At 48.7% G+C, this 19,654-nt stretch overlaps 1 protein-coding gene across 1 annotated transcript in view; it reads right to left on the minus strand.

The window, feature by feature from the left end:
• Positions 1 to 3,998, minus strand: part of CCDC187 (coiled-coil domain containing 187) — a 6,876-nt gene extending 2,878 nt beyond the window's left edge. The window contains exons 1-4 of the mRNA XM_027887136.1: positions 3,930 to 3,998; positions 3,623 to 3,692; positions 2,599 to 3,194; positions 890 to 988 (exon numbers count right to left, since the gene is read on the minus strand). Of these exons, the coding sequence (XP_027742937.1) occupies positions 890 to 988; positions 2,599 to 3,112 (613 nt within the window). The 5' untranslated portion in view covers positions 3,113 to 3,194; positions 3,623 to 3,692; positions 3,930 to 3,998. The remainder of the gene's footprint in view (positions 1 to 889; positions 989 to 2,598; positions 3,195 to 3,622; positions 3,693 to 3,929) is intronic.
• Between the last annotated feature and the right edge of the window lie 15,656 nt (positions 3,999 to 19,654).

Genomic DNA, 19,654 nt, shown 5'->3' on the forward strand with positions numbered 1-19,654 from the left:
TTCTCCCGGGTGGGTTTTTTTCCCCCCCTACCTATGAACAGATGAATATTTTATAGCTGCTGTGACTTAATTTTTTGTTAACTACAGCAAATTTCTAATTCATCAAATTCCTGAGTACTCTGGCTCTGACCCCTGCCCCTCATTCATCTCTTTGTAGCCCTGCCTTGGCTCTTTCCCTGACAGAAACTAATAGCCAATAAAGACACCGTGACACTGGCAGTTACAATGATGAATGCTTCACGTGGCATGGGCTTATTATGACCCACTCTCAGAGGAAGATCAAGCCATTTTTCAAACAATCCATTAAAACAAAACAAAAAAAAAAAAAGAGAGAGAGAAGGAAATTATTACATATTTCATGCATTTTAAATCATACTTAGGTAGTAGAGCACAGGATGTAACTCTGCTCATAATTCCATCTGCTTGGCTTTTTTTTTTCTGTTTCACACAAGTTACTTCCCTGGTAACTCGGCTGGTGTGAAGAACAACCCACGGCACTCCCACCCTTTGCCTCGTCCCCTACAAAATCTGAATGCAAAGTAACAGCCTTCAGTGGGTAAAATGACACCAGGCATTCCAATCTGCCCTCAGGCCTCCCAAATAAAACTGAGAACTATCAACTCAGACTCCTGTTCCCGCTGTCGACTTTGCAGTTTAGTTCTGGACAATTCATCTGACTTTGCACTCCCTTGTTTGGCAAAACATCCCTGCCTTTGGTGGCACTGGTTTTCTTTGGTACCTGCTCGGTATAACCTGCTGGGTCTTTGGCTGGGATTTGGTGTTATTTAACAACCAGCTGTAGATTTTGGCAGGTGAGTTTCCAGGTGCCACCAACTTCCAGTAGTTTAGTCCATCAGAGCATGTAATTTCTCATGATTGCCATCCCTACCTTTCCCTGCTGCTGCTCTCCCCAGAACGGAGGATTTGGGTGGAGGCTGCCTCTGGTTTTCTGTTTGGATTCTCCGTGCTGAGCTTCTCTCTCTTTGGTCTTTAATCAGGAGGGGGAAAATAAAACACAGAAAAGAATTAGTGTGCAGCTAAAACCAAACTTCAGACACGACTGCTGAACCCAGCAAACCAAGCCCAGTCCCATTCCCTTGGAATGCAAAAGCAAGGAGTCTTTCTAATGAAACTGGTCACCCAACAAGCAGGACTCTTGGAGTTGATTTTTTTATAGCCCCTTCCTTGTCCAGGGATGATTAATGCTTCTCCACCTGGTATTCTGTGCCCTTCAGCAGGCAAGGAGAGAGCAGAGCTCGGGTTCAGAGCACTAAACGCAAGACAAACAGGGTACTGAGACCTGTTAGGCCACCAGGAGCTGTGCAGATGCTGGTACCCAACAGCACTGAGCTCATGGATGTGGGAAAGGCAGGAGTGGCTCCCTGGGCTGGACTGCAGGTGTCTGACACAGGGATTATGTCACAAATAGCTGTGACACACTTTTCTCCGTGGTAGAGGACAGGGAGACAAACTGAACAAGATGCATCAGAACGGAGTGTCTGGAGCTGTTAAACCTCAGCCTCGGGGCTGCCTCTGTTCTGCAGGTTGAAGAGTTTGCCTGGCAGTTCCCTGGCTCGGTTACATAAAATGATCTGGGTTAAAAACAAAAGTAGCCTTCCCTTGGGATGTTCCAGAGAGGCTCAGCCCGGATTGTGGCTTTGGCTCCTGGGTATTAGCGGGGGTAACACCACGGAAAGCACTGCTTGAGGCAGCTGGAAAGGGGAGGTGGCAGCAGGGATGTGTGGCTCCCACAGACCCCTGGGGAGCACCAAAACACACCTCCAAACACCACTGTAAGAGGCGACAGGCAGCAAATCCGAGGGAAATGCCTGTGGAAGCTGGTGGGGTGTGACAGGGACGCCAGCGCCCGATGAATTAACGCTAATGCTATTACAGCAATAAGATTTATTATGTGCAGCTTTTCAGCTCCTCTCCTCTAGTCCCATATTCCCTCAGTAATCCCCCTTGGCTGAGGAGCTTGCTGGGTTCTCCCCAGGCAGGCCTTGCTCCCAACTCCTTGCCTTGCTCCCAGCAACCTGAGATCTTAAACCACACTAAACTAAGGTGACAGCTGTGCATGGATGGTTCTTCAGCCCCAAATTTAGCAGCAAAGCAGGATAAGGACAGTCTAATAATATTTCCTTTCAGATCCACAGTAGTTCCATTGAATGGACTGTCAAATCCCCTGTAATGCCTCTGAACTGCACAATTCCTGCTTTAAATACCTGGGATGCCTCTGCACTGCTGTGTCCCATTCCATGCTTTACATGGGGCAAAAGGATGTGGGAGGAAAGGGCAGAAAACAGATTTGCAGCAAATCCTTTGCTATTCTGTGGAAAGAAATTAATGAATTTGTGCACACTGGGGGAAGTAAATCCAGTGGAGAAGTGACCTCAGGAGGGAGCAGGGTGGGATGGACAGCCCAGGGAAGTTTGCAGCTGCAGAAATCAATGGATTTATCATAAGAATATGGGTGATGCCCAGCATGGACCAAAGGTGGGGTGGAAGCTGTGTGGGAAGTTATTCAGCTGTGCCAAAGCTCTGCTGGGTAACACACAGTTCTAGCCTTTTCTCCACAGATTCCAGACAACCACTGACCTCTGTAAGCTGGAGCAGGAGGAGCAGAGCCCACCCTGCACACCTTTCTCTTCACGGCTCTTTTTGGCAGTGGCTCTTTAGCAGAAATCAGGGGCTTCTGCTCCCAAGGTGCTGCTTGCTGCCTTTGCTTCTGCTCCTGGATCCTCTTCTTGAGTTGCTCCAACTTGTTTGGGGGTGATTTTTTCCACAGCTCTTCCAGCTTCTGATCACTGGCCTTGCTGGCTGCTGAAAGGTGGTCCATGGGAGCGTTGCTGCAGGTGCCCCAAGGGTCAGCCAAGAATGACCTGCTCCCTGCAGGGGGGTCAGGTGGGTGATGCAGGGAGCAGGGAGGTTTATCCTGCTGTACTCTGTGACCCCTTGAGTCTGCCTGATCCCCGAAATCGTCCCTTCTTGGTCTGCACAGGCTCTTTGCAGGAGTCCACGTCCCAGCCGTGCCTGCGCCATCCACAGCCCAGTTCCTGGAAGGGCTGGAAGGTGCTGAGTGTGAGGCTGCCCCGAGGGACAGAGGGATCATCCTGGAAGGGGCACAGATCACAGCAGGGCTCTCAGGCACACAGGTCTGTGCCCAGGCACAGAGAGCAGCAGGGCTTCCCTTTCTTAGGAAAAAAGCAAACCAAGAGTGAACACGTGGGATGATTTATTAAATTGGTCACTACACTGATATAAGGGACCGCTGAGATTCTTCAACATGCTCTGATCAGCATTTTGCCACTTACCAGAAGTTTGGCAAACTAAGATAATCTTAGGAAAGTACAATGCAAATCATGGTCTGATAAGAGTAATTATGAGCATGGGCTGACAAACACAGAGAGCTGATGTCAGGATTTGCCTTCCTCAAGTGCCTTGTCAGCATTTCTGAGGGTGAAATTGGTGACTTTTTGTTCCTTTTTCTTTTTTTTTCCCCCTAATAAACAATGAGGTGCTAAATTTTTTCTGAAGTCCTGCATCCCAGAATTTTAAATCCCTTTATGTGTGGCTTCATCTCTTCCTCCCCCACGTGCTGTACATTCAGGTTATTATTTACCTGTGAGCTGGAGGAATCTCAGTGCTCTTTTTCTCACTCAGAGCTGTCTCATCTTTGTTCCTCTCACCATCTACAGCACAGCAAAACCATGTCAGTGGCAGAAATGTTCCTTAACCATTCGATTCAAACAGCTCGTTTTACTGGGGATTATTCCCCCACCACTTCTTGCTGGAAACATCACAGAAAGCTGATAAAAATAGACACTTCCCTCAACAAAAAGGGTTTCCCACTATCTCCTGTCACCTTCCCTTCCCTCCAGCACCAAAGCAGTCCCATCTCAGCAGTTCCCCAGTAATTCAGAACTCACCAAAGCTCTTTTGGTGCCAAAGCTTTCTTCTGGCTGCCTGAGATTTGGCACCACTCCACGTTTGATGATAAAATTTGTTTTCAATCCTTTGTAGCTGTGAAAAGGCAGATTTTTCTTTTGAAGGGTGACATATGTTTTTGGGTGGGTTTTTTTTTTTCCCTGGTAGCTCTTTGCTGGCACACACTGCCTCTCTGATTAATTTTGCAGCTCCTAGTTACTGGGTAAATAGTGGCGTGTCTGAGCATGTTCCATGTGGCATTTCCTACAGTTGGAAAGAATGCAGTCGACTGGGAAGATAAGAGATGAAATCACCTCTCTCTTTATTTACACTTTGCCTGTATTTGTGCTGCAGATTTTTACTGATGCTTTTAAAACCAGCTTAAGCTGGAAGCAAACCCAGCCAAGAGCAACTCCCAACAGTGGGATCCCGGAGTCAGCAACACCCCACAAATTGGGATAATGTGATGATTTATCCAAGCAATACCAGTCCTGATGTGCCTGATATCAGCATTGTCACGTTCCCTATTAAGAGGATAAGACAGGGAGAATTCAGGGGATGCCCCAGCTCAGTGAGTGTCAGCTATAACACAGTGACACTATTATCCTGCTCAGGACTTCAAACACAAGCAAGGCCAAGCTTTGTCTGTTCTTGTCATTAATTTTGATGAGTGTTGTGAAACTGGGAAGGATTCCTTGCTTTTCCCTTTATCCTCTTGTTGTCATTTATTAATATATTAATAATCATATTTAGCAAAGGATTAAAGAGGTGATATGTTCATTGGAAAAGAATAATACAAAGGGCATGTTTACATGTTTCAATGAAAATATTTCCATGGAATTAAACCCTGTGGAGATGATGCTCAGGTAGCTGAGAGAAAGTGATAAAGGAACGTGACAGCAAATGTTCCCTCATCCACACCTACCACTGCTTTGGCCTCCTGGAGACTCTTCCAAGCCAAGGCCACATCTGGGGAGTCAAGAGATGAAAAACATCTTTTAGCACCTTCACTGCTAAAATGCCCAAGCCAGAATAGAGCACAGAGCTGGTGGGTGAAACACAGAACTGCTCTTGAAAAACTGGGTCTGGCTGCTTTTATATTTCAGTGTGTGCTCTGAGCAGTCACAAAACTGTCCAACCCTCTCCAAACTTCAACATATTTGCTCCACTGTGCCTGAAGTTGTTGAATCCAGACTAAACTAAGCACTTTCCATAAGTGATAAATCCTTGGTTTAAAATGAAGTTACCCAATGACTGTGCAGAGGAAAATGGAAGCTCATTGCCCACATACCAGCTAGAGGATCTCCAGATGCAAAGCTCTTATCCATCTGTCAGCTCTGCTTACTTGATGCCCAAGGTCTGAAACAGCCATGCAAAAGGACCAGTCATTGGTGCCCTTTGAGAACAGCCTAGGTAATTTGGATGTCTCTCTATATACAGATATATATATAAATTTTCTCATCTGTAATTACTGACTGCCCATAAAGACCCTCAGCATTTACATTTCCGTGGGGCTTGCAAATGTTACCTGTTACTATTAATTTTCTCAGCCTTGTGAAGGAGCCTAAGGAGAGACAGGGATATGGCAGAGCTGGGAAAAGTCCTGCTCTGGGTCGATGCCCATCACAGAGCTGCCCTGGGAGCTCAGGAGTCCCCTGAGGCAGGGACTGTGTGCTCAGAGAGACAGAAAAATCACCTCCCTGCTGTGTCCCCTGCTACTGCCAGTTCAACACTTACCTCGTGAAGCCTCAGCCATGCATGGAACAAAATCTCCACTTGGGAGCTGTGGAAAAGCACTTAAAGATGATCTCCAGTCTGCCTACAGTGGCCACTTCCAAAGGGAGGGGTGAGGAAGAGCTCAGCCCTCAACATCCCATGTGCTGCTGCTCCTTCCCCGGGCTGAGCCATCCACGGGCATCGATCCCTGGTGCCAGCTGGGAACGCAGAAGGGGCACCCTCCAGGTCAGTCCCTGCCCTGCCCCTGAGTCCTGGCAGGAGTGGGAGGACATCCAGAGGAATCCCCCCAGCCCAGAGGGATCCCCCCAGCCACGGCCACACCTTTGTTTGAGCCCCTCAGTGCGGGGCAACGGTGGCCACAGCACGGGGAGAGGCTGCTGGGAGGCAGGGAGAAAACAAACAGCAACAAGAGGAGCCCGAGTGCTGATCTCAACTTGCAAACACGTGGCAAGATGCCAAGAGATTTCTTGACAGGCCCTTGTGTCCTTTCCAGGGCGTCCCGGGCATCCTGGCAATGCCAGGGCTGGGTGGCTGCAGGAGAGGGCAGAGGGAGCAGCCCGGGGCCCAGGTGGGAGCAGCTCTGCAGTTCTGGGATGCCAGAGCAGGGCGAGAAACCAGAGCCACCCTCAGTCCAGGGCATCTTTCCTCATTGCAAAGCAGTTCTTGCCGTTTTGGGGCATCTCTGCTCACACCTTGCTCTGCGGGGTCATCCATCCCTTCATCCTGCTCTCTCAGCATGGAGATTCAGTCACACCTGAACCCCTGGTCTCAGGGGGCTTAATTTTTGGGTGTTATTCAGGAAAAAAATGAAAACTAAAGGGGACAAAAAAAAAAGGTGTCTGGTACTTGTGATTACAAAGAAAAGCTTGAGAATATAAAATAAAGGTACACTGAACTCTCACCCCTTTCTGGGTGTCACTTCTTTAAGTGTCACGATTCTTCTTTAAGTGCAAGTGTTTGCAGTCCGGGGGTAACGGTTCTGGTTCTCCAGGTCCTGCAGTTCCTGCCGCTCCCGTTTTGGATTACGCAGAGGGAACAGTTTCATCAGCCGACAGCAGAGGGCAAACGCAGCTCACACACCGGGGACGCAGCGCTCGGTGCTGGGAGGCTCCGGGCCCCACTTTCTGCCAGGACAACCCGGGAGAACGGCAGGTGCCACCTTGGACAAAGACAACCTGGAAAGGAAGCAGCAGAAAACCTCTCACCACAGCAGCGATTCACTTCCTGGACTGAGCCTGCCAGTGCATTTCCTAAACCCTCCCAAAATTAGGGCTGAGCATCCCTTAAGGCACATCTCGGATGGTGGGTTTGCCTGCTGTTTGCTTCCCTCTTGGGGATGTGGTTTCTGCTGCTCTTTGCCCCACAGTCACTCACAGCTCATTCCCGGATCTGTGCTTACAACCAAAATTGTTACAATCAACAAATAACCGGACCATGCCGGTCAGTCAGTGCCACCTCTCTTCCTTGCTTGGATGCTCCTGAGACACTGGCTTCCCCTGGAATGGCATTTTTCCATTTGTGAATTTTAAATTTGCTTCCCACAAACGTCTCATCTCGTCATCCTCTCATCTCGCATGCTGAAGTTCTGCAGGTCCCAAGGCTATCCTTGCCCTTGGCTCAGATATTCATGGAAGGCATTTGAACACAAGAAAGACAAGCAAATAGGGTTAAAACACATTTCTTCTTCTTCCCCCCCCAGCAGTGGCCATCACTTAGTGCTGCTGTGGGTTGAATTCCTGTAAATACCCTGAGAGGAGGCCCTGTATCCCCTTCTCCCACCCTGCTGCAGAGCAGAGGAATCTGTCTACTGTTCCATCAGCATTTTGGCTTACACTGAATCTGGCTCTTTTTTCTGGTTTATATCCTCAATCATTTGTTCATTTTTTATAACTGTACAGATTAAGCAGCAGTGTCAGTACTGTAAGTGCTCGTTCTTACTGGAGAGCACTCAAAGGGTGAGACAAGACACTGGCACCACATCCTTTGATGCCCACAGATCCCTGTGGCCTCTGAAGCCCCCTTAAAGAAACAGCCCCTGATGCAATAAATGTCCCTGCAGTCTGTGCTGAGACATCCCCAGCACTCCAGCTTTCCAAGCCTAACCAACCCAGGAATTCCTGAGCTGCAAAATTCCCCTTTCAAGCTGTTCCAAGCCAACATTTCGGCCTGATTGGAGGTTTCAGTGCTGGGAATGCAGAGCCTGTCCAAGAGGGAACCACAGCCATTCCATGGGCACAAGTGAGAGGAGCCCTAATTGCAGTCTCGGGGTTCAGGGGCACCCACCGTGCCAGGGGAACGGGTCCTGCAGGGAGGGGACAGAACGCAGTGGGCAACCTCAGCAGTGCAGGGGGGGAAAGCTGCTAAGATGGGAAGCTGCAACAGCCACCAGGAAAGCCCAGGGCTGCTCCCAGCCTGCTGGGCTGGTGGAGGAGCCAAGTGGAGCAGGAACGCCCGTGCTGTGACGGGCAGAGCTTCTCCCGTCCCTCAGGTCGCGCTGGAGTCTGTTTTGGCTCGGCATTTCCTCAGCAAGCTGTTGGAGCTCGCAGGAGCCAGCAGAGTGACAGATTGCCAGCGTGTTATGCTGCACATCTTGGAGTGTTAGACCACAAATCTGCCGAGAGATGAAGGGAAAACCCATCATTGGGCCAAATCCTGCGCGTGCAGGGTGTGAAACTCCCGAGTCAGGGAGCCAAGTGTGAGCCGGGGCAGAGAGGGGCAAAGCCATTGGGGGTGGATTTTAGACCTGGATAAACAAAACAGGCCAGCAATGCACAGTTCTGTCTTGCTGACTCCACAGCTCCTGTCACGTGGAACTAAGGCAGGATTAGGCCCCGTGTTTGCAATCCTATGGCATTTACGAGGCATCAGCCCCCAAACTCTGAATTTCCCCTGCAGAGATGCTCCAACTACCACCTACTCAATTTAGCAACTTAGACAACAGGCTATCACACACTCAGGGAGGTTTTACAAAAGCCATTGTAGGATATTGCAGAGTTTCTCCTCTAGGAATCTATCAAGAGAGATGCAGCGAACCCACCACAGGGAGTTATCCCACGGAGAGCACATGGTCCAGGTTGGAATTCCTGCTTTTTCCCAGCCAGCACATTCCACTGCTGTCCCACTTGCACACATGATGGTGAGTGGGACAAGAAGTGCCTGGCTCTGCCACATTGTGGCACTTGGAGCTCCAGTGTGGATTTCTGGTGTTCCTGAAGGCAAAGACAAATGGGTTTGGGCATTACTCAACCCTGTGGGAGGCTCTTTGGGGTCTGGAGGTTTGTCTGACGTGGTTCAGGCTGCAGATTCATCTCCCAGGGGCTTCATGTTCCGCTGCTGTGCCCTGTCACTGCTTAGGAAATACTTCACCCAATAACCCACAAGGCCCAGCAAAATTCAGGAAGTGCAGAGGAGTGTCAACCCAAACCAGAAATTCCTCCTAAGCCTCTGTGTTTTGAAGGTTTTGCACCCACCAGACCTGCCCCAAGGATCTTAAAAACAATAATCCCCCTCTCTGGCAGACACACTCCTTTATTCTCTTGCTGACTTGCTCCCTGTGCCTGGCTTTGTGGGAACATTGTGAGTTCCCTCACTTTTTGGGAAATATGTCTAGCTAAAAGGTACTTCTTTGGTTTTTTTTTCTTTTTTTATTTTTTTTTTTTACAGTGCCTGACTAAGCAATTTCCATTGTAAACCATTTTCACAGCAATTCTCAGTCAGCAAACAATCGAAGCCCAAATCCAGACTTGGATTGCAAGCTGGATGTGACATGAATTTGGGAGTGAGCATATGGTGGGAAGAGGCAGCTGATAAAAAAAAGCAAGTGCACTGCTCTGAAGTCTGACAGCCAAGGGCCCAATCCCACTGAAATCGGTGACAATTTAGCTGAAGCTAAAAGGGACACTTAATAAACTGGGATTTGTTTTGAACCTGCAAAGAGCTGAGGGTTGACCACAACACTTTGAAGTCAATCTTAATGGTTCTTATCATCTCTCCAATCAGCAGCATAAGACTGAGATAAACGAGCTGCCCCATTAGTGTTGCCTTGTCAGAGTTCCTGAGATAAGACACAAATTTCTCCCTCCACAGGCAATGCTGGAAGGTGTCAGCACTCATGTAAAACACCCAGAGATACGGGGGAGGAACCTGACCCTGGCTGCAGAATTTTTGCTGTTACCACTCATAGTATTTCCTCTTTTTTTTTTTTTTTTTTTTTTTTTCCAGTCCTAGCAAATTAAATTCCTAATTCCTTCCTTGTTAGGAACCAGCAGATCCTTCTCCCATGGTCTGTGCTGTACACTCACTCTCTGAGTTGCACTGAGTGCTGCTCAGGGAACAGCTCAGATGCAGGTGGGAGGTTGCCACGAGGCTGCCCCGAGCTCGGGGAGGGATTTGCTGCCACAGAGATAGGTTTCCTTTGCTTGGATGACAGCCAGAAACACGAGGGAATATTAAGCTTGCGTTTTCCTACTGATGTCCTAAAATAACAGAGGTAAATGTGTGTCAGGAAAGAACGAGACCTTCAGAATATCTGGATGTTTTTGCTGCCTGCCAAGTGATGTCTGGAAAAAGGGCAAGTGTTCTCTTGATGGGCTAAAATACAGATCTGTCATCCAGTTATTGGGGGAAAGTGTGTTAAGCTAGGAAATAGCTATCCATGGCCCATTTGGGTTTTATTCCTATCAATAGGAGACTATGTGAATGGAATCTGAAGTGAAAAGGGGGGGGCTGCCTGCACTGTGCAGTGGAATGTGGGAGAGCACAGCATTGCCATGGAAACCCGATGTAGTAAATGGGGCTCTCCAGCTGCAGAGAGGATTTATAGTGCCAGGCTGGGACTGGGCAATTTAAATCACCAATCTACAGGTAAAATGGCACATTTTCCTTCCACGTTGTCCCTGTGCACTGTGAAGTGATGAAGGGCAGGTGGGTGGTGAGAATCACAGCACAGAGTTATGAGGTGTCTTAAAGCCTGACCTAAAACGCACAGAGAAGCTGATGCAAAGATTCTGGTGGCTTTTGGTGGGGGCTGCACCAGGCACGTGTCCCCCTGTGCCCCAAACCAGAGCAGCAGGCACAAGGATGCCCCATCCCTGTGCCCAGCAAACTCAGAGGGAGGAGAAGCAGAGCCCATTCCCTGCTTGCACAACCTGCAGTTTGGAGACCCCGCAGCTCAGGAATGCTCCCAGTTTGTGTTTTCTGTTTGGAGCTGGGGAAGAGTCCACCTGGTAAAAGCCCCCAGACCAGCTTGTTAGAGACAAAGTGTGCTGTGAGCCCCAAACAATGCTCTGCTGCAAAGGATCAGGGCAGTGGGGAATGACTTACTGCTTGCAGATGCTCCATGTACTGACATTCCAGCATAGGGATCTGTGGAGTGGTGTGAGACAGCAACAACATCATTTTTGCAGTGCTGCCTTCATCTCCATAAGTTACCAGGTGATGGGACCACAGAGTACTCTGGATCAGACCCCACACACCTGTCTGATCCCACTCCCAGAGAAGGGCAGTGGGTAAATCCCATGGAACCACCACGGGGCCGGAGGGGTCTTTACCTCCACTGAGTTTAACTGCCTTGCCTTGTTGTCATATCTGGTAACAAACCTCAAAATCTCCTGACTTAGTCATGGCTTAGTGTGAGGGGATTTAAATATGGACTTTACTACAAACCTGGGTATATTTATAACATTAAACACAAGAAGGAAAATCCCTTTTGAGCTGGAGAATAGAGTCCTGAGCAGCAAAGGCAAAGCTCTGTACACTCTGTAAGGGTGTTTTATTGTGCTCCACAGGTTTTTCTTCCAGTGTTACTGTGTTCTGCTTCAACCTTTCAACAAAGCATCAAACAGCTACCAGGAATGGCAGGATTTAGCCTCTTCCTTCAACAAGAATTATATGTTCAAAATCCAAATAGTCCAATCAAAAGCTGGGAATTGGGTCCTCCTGTCCTACCTCTGCTGCCCCTTGCAAGTCCTGCCCACACAGCAGATGCTGCCAGCCAGAATTCCTCTTTCCTTTCTCATAAATTCCTCTTTGTAGTGCTCTCCTTGGACCTTCAGCTTTCAAATCCCTCCTGCCTCCTTTCAGCTCTCTAAGTCCACTCAGCCACTTTCAGGCCATCAATCTCAGGCCTCGATTCAGAGCCGATCTCAGTCCCGGCCGGGGCACAAATTCCCACAACAAGAGGTTCTGAGAGCAGAGCAGCTTTATAAACCCCACTTACTGAGAACAGTCCCCAGTGTCACTGCCCCTCTGCTCATAAATTCACCTGATTCCCCTCGATTGTGTTTGTTTCACCACCAAATGCCACTCCCAAGCACTGGCAGTGAGAAGCAGCAGCTTAAGCCGACACAACAGGCCGTCTCCTGCCTTGCCACGCTCCGTCAAGTCAGGTTGCCCTCAGATTTGCTGGAGTTTCATTGCTGCTCTCCCCTGGGATTCCAGGCAGCACAGTCATTTAACCCAAGATCATTTATGACTGACTGGAATTTGTTTGTCTGGGCTCTTTTTCTTCTTCTTTTTTTTTTTTTTTCTCCCCTGTCTCTTCAGATCATAATGTAAAGCAGCAAAAATATTGCCTCATTATTGACAAAATTAATCTATATGGAGCTAAGTGCAAAGGAAAATAGATACTCACTGCGTGCTCATCTCCAATGGAAAATAAACCCAGCATATGTTGGGAGGCTCAATTCTCTGCTGATTTCAAGTGGTGCAGCCCTGTGCCAGTAACCAGAGCTCTCCAGGTTTATGTAAGCAGGGAAGCTGACCCTGAGCAATTTCTGCTTGCCTGCAGCAAAGGGTGGGCATGCTGGGGAAAGAGCAGATCCTGGACACCTGGAAATGATGCTTTTTTCGGGGTTGAGCCACTGGGAGCAAGGACTGCCAGCACTATGCAGGAATTTGGTAGGAAAACGTGGACTTGGGTTAATTTTGCTGTCTGGTAGAAGGGTGGTGAGTTTGTAGAAACTGAGGTAGAGGCAAGTAAAATGTGCTGTCCTGGGCACAGACTGGCCTGGAAGGGTTCCCAGATGCCCCTTTTTTGTTTCTATGACAACATCATTCAGCAGCTCTGGAGTGAGAGTCAAAAGCAGCAGCAGGGAGGAGGCAGGAGCAAGGACACTGCCTGCACTGCCTCTGCTTTTCCAAGGGAGAGAGGGGATGGGGATTGTAGGCAGCGACTAACACTGTGCTTTGCCACTCCCAAACCTCTCCCTCGGTTCCAGGGCTCTGCTCTTTTCCAAGAGGCCACCGCAGCCTCCGGGCTGCAATCAGCAAAGGACACAAATGTTTGATCCCGCTGGGCGATCTGAGCAAACGTTCCCGCTCATTGTGTCTGTCCCCGGGGCGGTGCAGGTTGTTAATCACCCGGGGAGGGATCGATACCACAGCCCCGGTTACACCATTGGCACATCAGCCAGAACGCTGAGAACTGCCAGGCCGGGCCACACACTAGACATCAGCTGATTAATCTGATCAATAGGTACAACCAGAAGAGTGGTTTTGCAGATAACAGAGCAGGTTGTCTAATTAGAGATCTGACAGAATGCAGAGCAAACACTTGGTGAACGCCGCATCAGACCCCAACTCGTGCTGGAACTGCAGCATGTTTAAACACCCTTCCTCCAGACACCACCTAAGGCAGGCTGCTCTCCCGAGAAGTTAATTGTTGCGCTGCTTAATTACCTGCCTTTAAACATCACCTCTTATTTCCAGTCTGAATTTGCCTCTCTGCAAGGTCTGGATTTGCTGCTTCCCACCAGCACAAAACGCTTTCTATTCCCAGAAATTTTCATGTCTGTGAAGTCAGCTGTGACCTGAGATTAAGTCACACCTTAAAAACCACCTAAGCAAGCGAAAACAATTCACCTGCCAGTTTTGCATCTCTCCTGGAGCTGACATTTGCAGTCTTTGCTGCAGTGCTGCTCTGTGGTCTTACAGGTGGTTTGGCCTCTCACAGCCCCTTCCTTTCAACTTGGGCAGCTTCATGTTGTTCTTGTCACCAGAACGGTAAATGCAGTGATGTTTGGCTGTGCTGGAACACACGCTCCAAGGTATCCAACCCTCCCAAACAAAGCAATCTCACCTCTCCCATTAATTGGCACTGCTCTGAATTCCATTTTTTAACACAAATCTTACCACTAATGTCTTTATACTCATTCTCCAGAGAACTGATTAAATCTGGATTGATGAGAGTGTTGGATAACACTGTACCAAGAGCAAATCCTTTTGGACACACCAGAAATTCCTCCATCAGATAATTACTTTTAAATGCACGTTACTAATTTTTCCATCCATTTAAAATAAGCTACACTGATCTCTTTTTTTTTGGGGGGGTACTATTTTTAACAGAATGTCATGCAAGATTAAGTCAACTGCTTTGGAGAAGTCTAAGTCTATCATGTCAGCAGAATTATCTTTATTAAAACTGAACTTAGATGAAAGATTACTTGTTTGATGGGAAGTTTTCTGGAGCGAGGGATTGACATTCCACAGACTGTGTCCCATATTAGCATGGCATTATATTTGGACTAAGGAGGCCAAAGTTACTTTTCTATTTCCTAGAATTCCACAATGGGTTGGGTTGGAAGAGACCTTAAAGCTCATCCAGTTCCACCCCCTGCCCTGGGCAGGGACACCTCCCACTGTCCCAGGTTGCTCCAAGCCCCGTCCAACCTGGCCTGGGACACTTCCAGGGATGGGGCAGCCACAGCTTCTCTGGGCAACCTGTGCCAGGGCCTGCCCACCCTCACAGGGAAGGATTTCTTTGAGCCTTTGAAACTTTCCTTGTGTTCTTTTATTTGCTCAAAACCCAGCATTAACAGTGCAGAAAGTGTCCTGTGTGCCGGTTATCACTCCTGAAAGGAGAATTATTAAGTTTAGGAAATACTGCTTAATGTTACTAGGATATTCTATGCAAATGCTAAGAACAGCCTGATCTTCAAGTGGAAGAAATGCAGAAAAAAATACGTATATCCTGCCACGACCACTGAGCAGAGCTGAGCTGTGAGTGGTGGTATTTTTGCACTGGCTTTCACTGCTGATTAGGAACTCGGTGGCTTCAGACCTGAGCCTGGGTGGTTTCCCTGCAGCTTTAGTGATAACCAGAACGTGCTTCCTGTCACAAAGGGCTGCTTTGGCGACTGCAGGGGCTCTGCAGGGCTGGGGCTGCTGCAGCAGCCTCGGTGACCTCGTGGTTGGTGTCACAGAGTCACTCCTTCTCTGGTCTTAGGAGTGGTTGGGAGTGGAACAGAAACCAGCCCTGTCAGTAATGCAGGGAGTGATGGGAAGCACTCGCAGAGGCTCGACTAAAACAATGCAATTACACTGCAAATATTGGCAATCTGCTTCAAAAACAAACCCAAACACGCTCTTAATTAATGTCATTATCTACCATTACGATTTAAAAAGGAAATAAAGCCCCCTTCAAAGGTGAAAATGTGAATTTCCCCCCCCGGGCTTTCAACTCTAACAAAAGGTTATTCCTCATTTCAATCAATGCCAACGGGAGTTTTTCCCAGACTTCCAGCAGGAGTAATTGGGTTTTTCTCTGTTGACTATTGGAAATTGAAGCTGGTTAAACAAACCCATTGCCCTCATTGTAAACACAAGCTGATCACAACCCTGGGGTATTTGCCTGAGCAATAAAACTTTGATAAGGTGCCTCCAAGAAAAGCTCCCTAAAGGCTATAAAAATCCAGCATATTTCTGGTGAATCCCAAAAGAGGCTCCCACCACCCTGCTGGGGGTTTGGTTGAAATCCTAAGGAGCTCTCTTGGTGCAGGGACCAGCGGGATGTTTAATTCTCCTGCAGGAACAGCGAGAGCTGGTGCCCCCCAGGCAGTGAGGAGTAGGGAACTTCCCAAGGGATGAGAAGGAATCTTGGGGGAATTCACAGCCATGGCAAAGCCAAGCTGGAACACGGACCATTCCAGTGATCGCTCCAGGACAGGAGGGGGATGTGTGTGCAGAGCCCCTGAGCAGCCTGTGCTGGGCTCAGCTGGTCCAGCGTCCCTCAGGAATCTGCACCAGGGCACAGAGGAGCTGGCACAGGGCAGGGCTGGGTTACAACATTCATCAGCTGCCTCTGCTGGGAACTTGCTGAGCTCAAAAGCCTCTCCAGGCACTCTGTACAAACAGCCATTCTGCTCCCAGGCAAAGAGCAGCATTTCAGCAAAGAGGAGCTGCTTTTTGGCCACAAGGCACGCGTGAGATTGGCACAAAGACACCAGCACAGTCCCCTCTGGCCTTGCCTGAAAAATCCCCAACATCCCAGTGCCAGGCCATGGGGCTCCACTTCATCCAGCTGTCCATGAGGGCATTTTCAGTGTCTCTTGGTATTTATTTAATGAAGCTTTTTTTTTTCAGTCAGGCTGGGAAGCTGAAGGAAGTGGATGAGCTCTGTCTCTTTGTTTGCCTCTTCCGAGGCTGAAAGAAGTGTTAATGAAGAGGAAATTCAGGGACATCAGAGACACAGGATATATAAATATTCACAAAGCAAAGGCCAAATCCTCAGCTGCCACGTGCACCCAGGCATGAGGGAATGCAACTTGGGAGAATGATTAAGGGCTTGGTGTGTGTTTTCAGGCTGCACCAGGAGAAGGGAGGGGTGGGAATAAGGTCTTACCCTGAAAGAAAGTTAAGAGCCCACTTGCAATCCTACCCAGGTTCTGGGAAGGGGTTGCATCCAGCTTTGCTGCCCAACAGGCACCTCAGCCACCCCTCAGCCTGGGCAGCAGAGCTCTGGGGGTGAACGTGAGCTCAGCAGTGGTTTCAGGAGTGTCTGCACACAGCTAAATTATTCAGAGGAGCTCGTTCCTCAGAGCTTTTCCTGTGTGTCTGTGCTCCAAGAGGTTTTAAAAGAGACAATCATAGTCAGCAAATCAACTCCTCACTCTCAGATGATCCTCCTCATTTCAGGTATGAATAATATCCCTGGCTGGGAGTCTCTTATTACAGGTTATCTGCAGATTGTAATAACCTTTTGTGCTTCTACTTTGGAGATGAAATAATGGTTCCTCACTGAGTCCTTCTCCCTGATCAAAGGAGCTTTGTTGCCTTAGGACCAGATTCAGGGGAAAGAAGGATTGTAAAAGCCCTTGAAAACTGTAATTCCTTTCCAGGTCTTGAAAAAAAAAAGCAAAGCTGTGTGGCACAGCAGTTTTGTTTAGACCTGTTCAATCTTTCAGAAGCACGGAGGGCTCCGTTCCCCAAACACAGACACTGAGCCTTGCTCCTAAAATGTTGTTTTAAGGAAAGGAATAGCTAAGCAGTCCTGCTGAAACCCATCCCAGTTTCCTGCATGGCTCTGGGCTGTTCTGAGCAGGCTGTTGCTGCAACTCCTGTAATTATGGTGGATGAAAATCCCAAAGCCAAAGCAAACGTTCCTGGTTCAGACACGCCATGTGTGGCCCCGCTTTGCCTTCACACCCTCCAGGGGCGTTTCTGTGATCCCCTTTTTCTTTCACAAGGCCAACTCCTCTCTTCCCAACTCCACACTGGTGTCAGGCTTCCAGGGGTGTTTCCCAGGAAAGCAGCCCAGGCCAAGGCTGCCCATCATCCCCTCCCTTCCCAGCCCAGTGTCCCTTGTCTGGTGCCTCCATCTGTCCCAACAAACTGGGAAAGAACTGGATCTAAGATGAAAACCACCCATTATGAGCTATCATTTCCTGCACACAAAAGGAAGTTACATCCCCTGGGGTATTCTGATATTAAAAGAGGTGCAAACTTCCTCAAAGACATGTTTATTCCCGTCTAAATTCACGGCTGTGGAACCATCTGATATCAAAGCCAGGGCAAAGTTTCTTCAGTTTTGCTGTGGGGTTCTTTTTTAGTCTGGTTTAAACTAGAACTTCCTTGCAGGCTGCCTTTGTAGGGATTTATAAAATGGAATGTTGGACAACAGCAAGGTGCTTTTGGAACCTGCCAGCTTGAGAAAAAAAAAGACAGTGCAGAATACAGTGATTAATTCCAGCTGTTGCCAGAGAGAGATGAGGATTTACAGTGCCAGTTGTGTAGTGATTTCAGCTGGGGGCTGCCAGCTTGGGGAGCTGAACTGCAGAGCTCTTTTTGCACAGAAACCCCAGCAGAGGCCCCCAGCAATCCATTCCACGAGCTGCAAGAAAGATGCCCTGCTAATTAAGATGAATCTTTGTGTTTTGGAGGGAGTGCCTGGCTCTAGAGCGTGTCTGGATGATGAAGACATGGAGGCACTGGAGGGCTGTTCCTATGTCCTGGCAATCCTTAAATGACTGGTAAAATTTACTGTGTTGACTTCCATCTTCCTGTGCCTTCTTGCCTCTTCCAAGTGCAGGGAAATATGATGATAGTTAGAGCCCTTCCATCTTGTGCTGTGACAGCGTTGGGTAGGAATTTATAAAAGAAATCCTAAGAACTACTCAAGAAGTGTTAAGGATCCTGCAATCCTATTATTTAGCACTGTGATTCTGCCTGTAAGTGGAGGTGTAGAGACACTCAGGAACTGGGAGGAACAGGATGATGAGGCTCGAGATTGCAGGAACAAAAGGTGTTGGAGGTGCAGAGGTAACCAAGGTCTGACAGAAATGAACCTGCCTCACCTTTGATGGATTCTATCCCACTTTCTTTGCATCCTACCCTCTTCTTCATGATCCGTTCCTCCTTTTTTTTTTCCCCACTCTGCAACATCCTTTTTTCGTGTCTAAAGATTAGAGCTCCACTTCTTGATCTTATCTGAACAAATCAATTTCTCATACCTTTTTTCTCAGAGGTCACACTTGTCACATTCATCTGGAGCCTCTCTAATTGCTCCGTGTCCTTCCCAGCACACGGCACGATGTGCACACAGTTCACCAGATGAATTAGTGGGATTTCTGAGGTACTGGGGGTCCCTTTCTCTCTGTGCTCCCATAATTTGCCTGTTTCCTTGCAGCTGAGCACTGGATCCGAGTTGTGGCTCGGGTCCAAGTCCTCGCAGGGAGCTTCTTGGCGTGAACATGTAGGGTTAACCAACCCCAACCCGCAGCGAAGTCATTGAATTCCTTCATCTGACGAATTCAAATCTATTGTGACCTATCTGCCACTTCTACGAGAGCAATGAGCAGCTGAGGTTGTCAGATGATAAATTATCCATTGCAAATTCATGAATTTGAAGGCCAGAGGGGACCACTGTGCTCCCCTCCCTCTGCCCTCCTGCCTAACCCAGACCGTGGGACGTGACCCGGCGATTGCTGTGCCATTAACGTGGGAGTGACCCCTTTGCCCAGAGCTCTCTGGAATTCCGTGTCTCTGGCTGCAGCCCAAACTGGAAGCTGGCCTCCACCCTCCTTTCCCTTGCTCCCCTTTCCAGCATTGTTTCTCTGAAGGGCAATTCCTCTCTCTGCCCACACGCAGGGAATGCCAGCCCAGCATCCTCCGTGGCTGGGGAAGAGCTGGAACCAGTGGCAGCAGCTGCTGCTTTGCATCTTTTGCACTAATGTTCTTCTCTTCAAGAAGGGTTGGGGAGAGGGGAGGCATGTTCAAACCTGCCCCCTAGAAATACCCAAATCTTTTAGAGCTGAACAGTTCCTTTTTTCCCCCATGTGCTTGTGAAAAGCTGCTTGCACCAGGATGTTTGCTGCTGTCAGGGAAACCACAACCTGGCTAAAAACTGCCTGCTGTGAGGCACAAAGTCCCAGCCTGGCCCACAGGTTGGTGATGATCCTCCCACAGGGGCTTCTGTGGCAGAAGGATTCCTTATTTTTGGGGTGATGAGGCACCCAGGACACCATCCCACCTCCCTGGGCGAGGAGGCAGCTCTGAGCTGGATGCTTTCAGCTTTCTCTGCTGTGGTTTATCTACAGGACTGAGGCTGTTCCTAAGCTGAGACACAGATACAGGTTTGTTTTATGGAGTTTTGTTTTGAATGTAAATGCCCAATCAATTAGCTCTGGGGAAAGAGGCTTTTGTGGTTTGCTAGTGGGGTGTTATTGAGGATGTTTTTTCCCCCGAGCAGGATCTGGGTTTACTCTTGAGAGAGGGG

The sequence above is a fragment of the Empidonax traillii genome, unplaced genomic scaffold (assembly GCF_003031625.1).
Source record: "Empidonax traillii isolate 1590-97213 ecotype Southwest subspecies unplaced genomic scaffold, ASM303162v1 scaffold204:size1584377, whole genome shotgun sequence".
NCBI classification, from domain to species: Eukaryota; Metazoa; Chordata; class Aves; order Passeriformes; family Tyrannidae; genus Empidonax; species Empidonax traillii.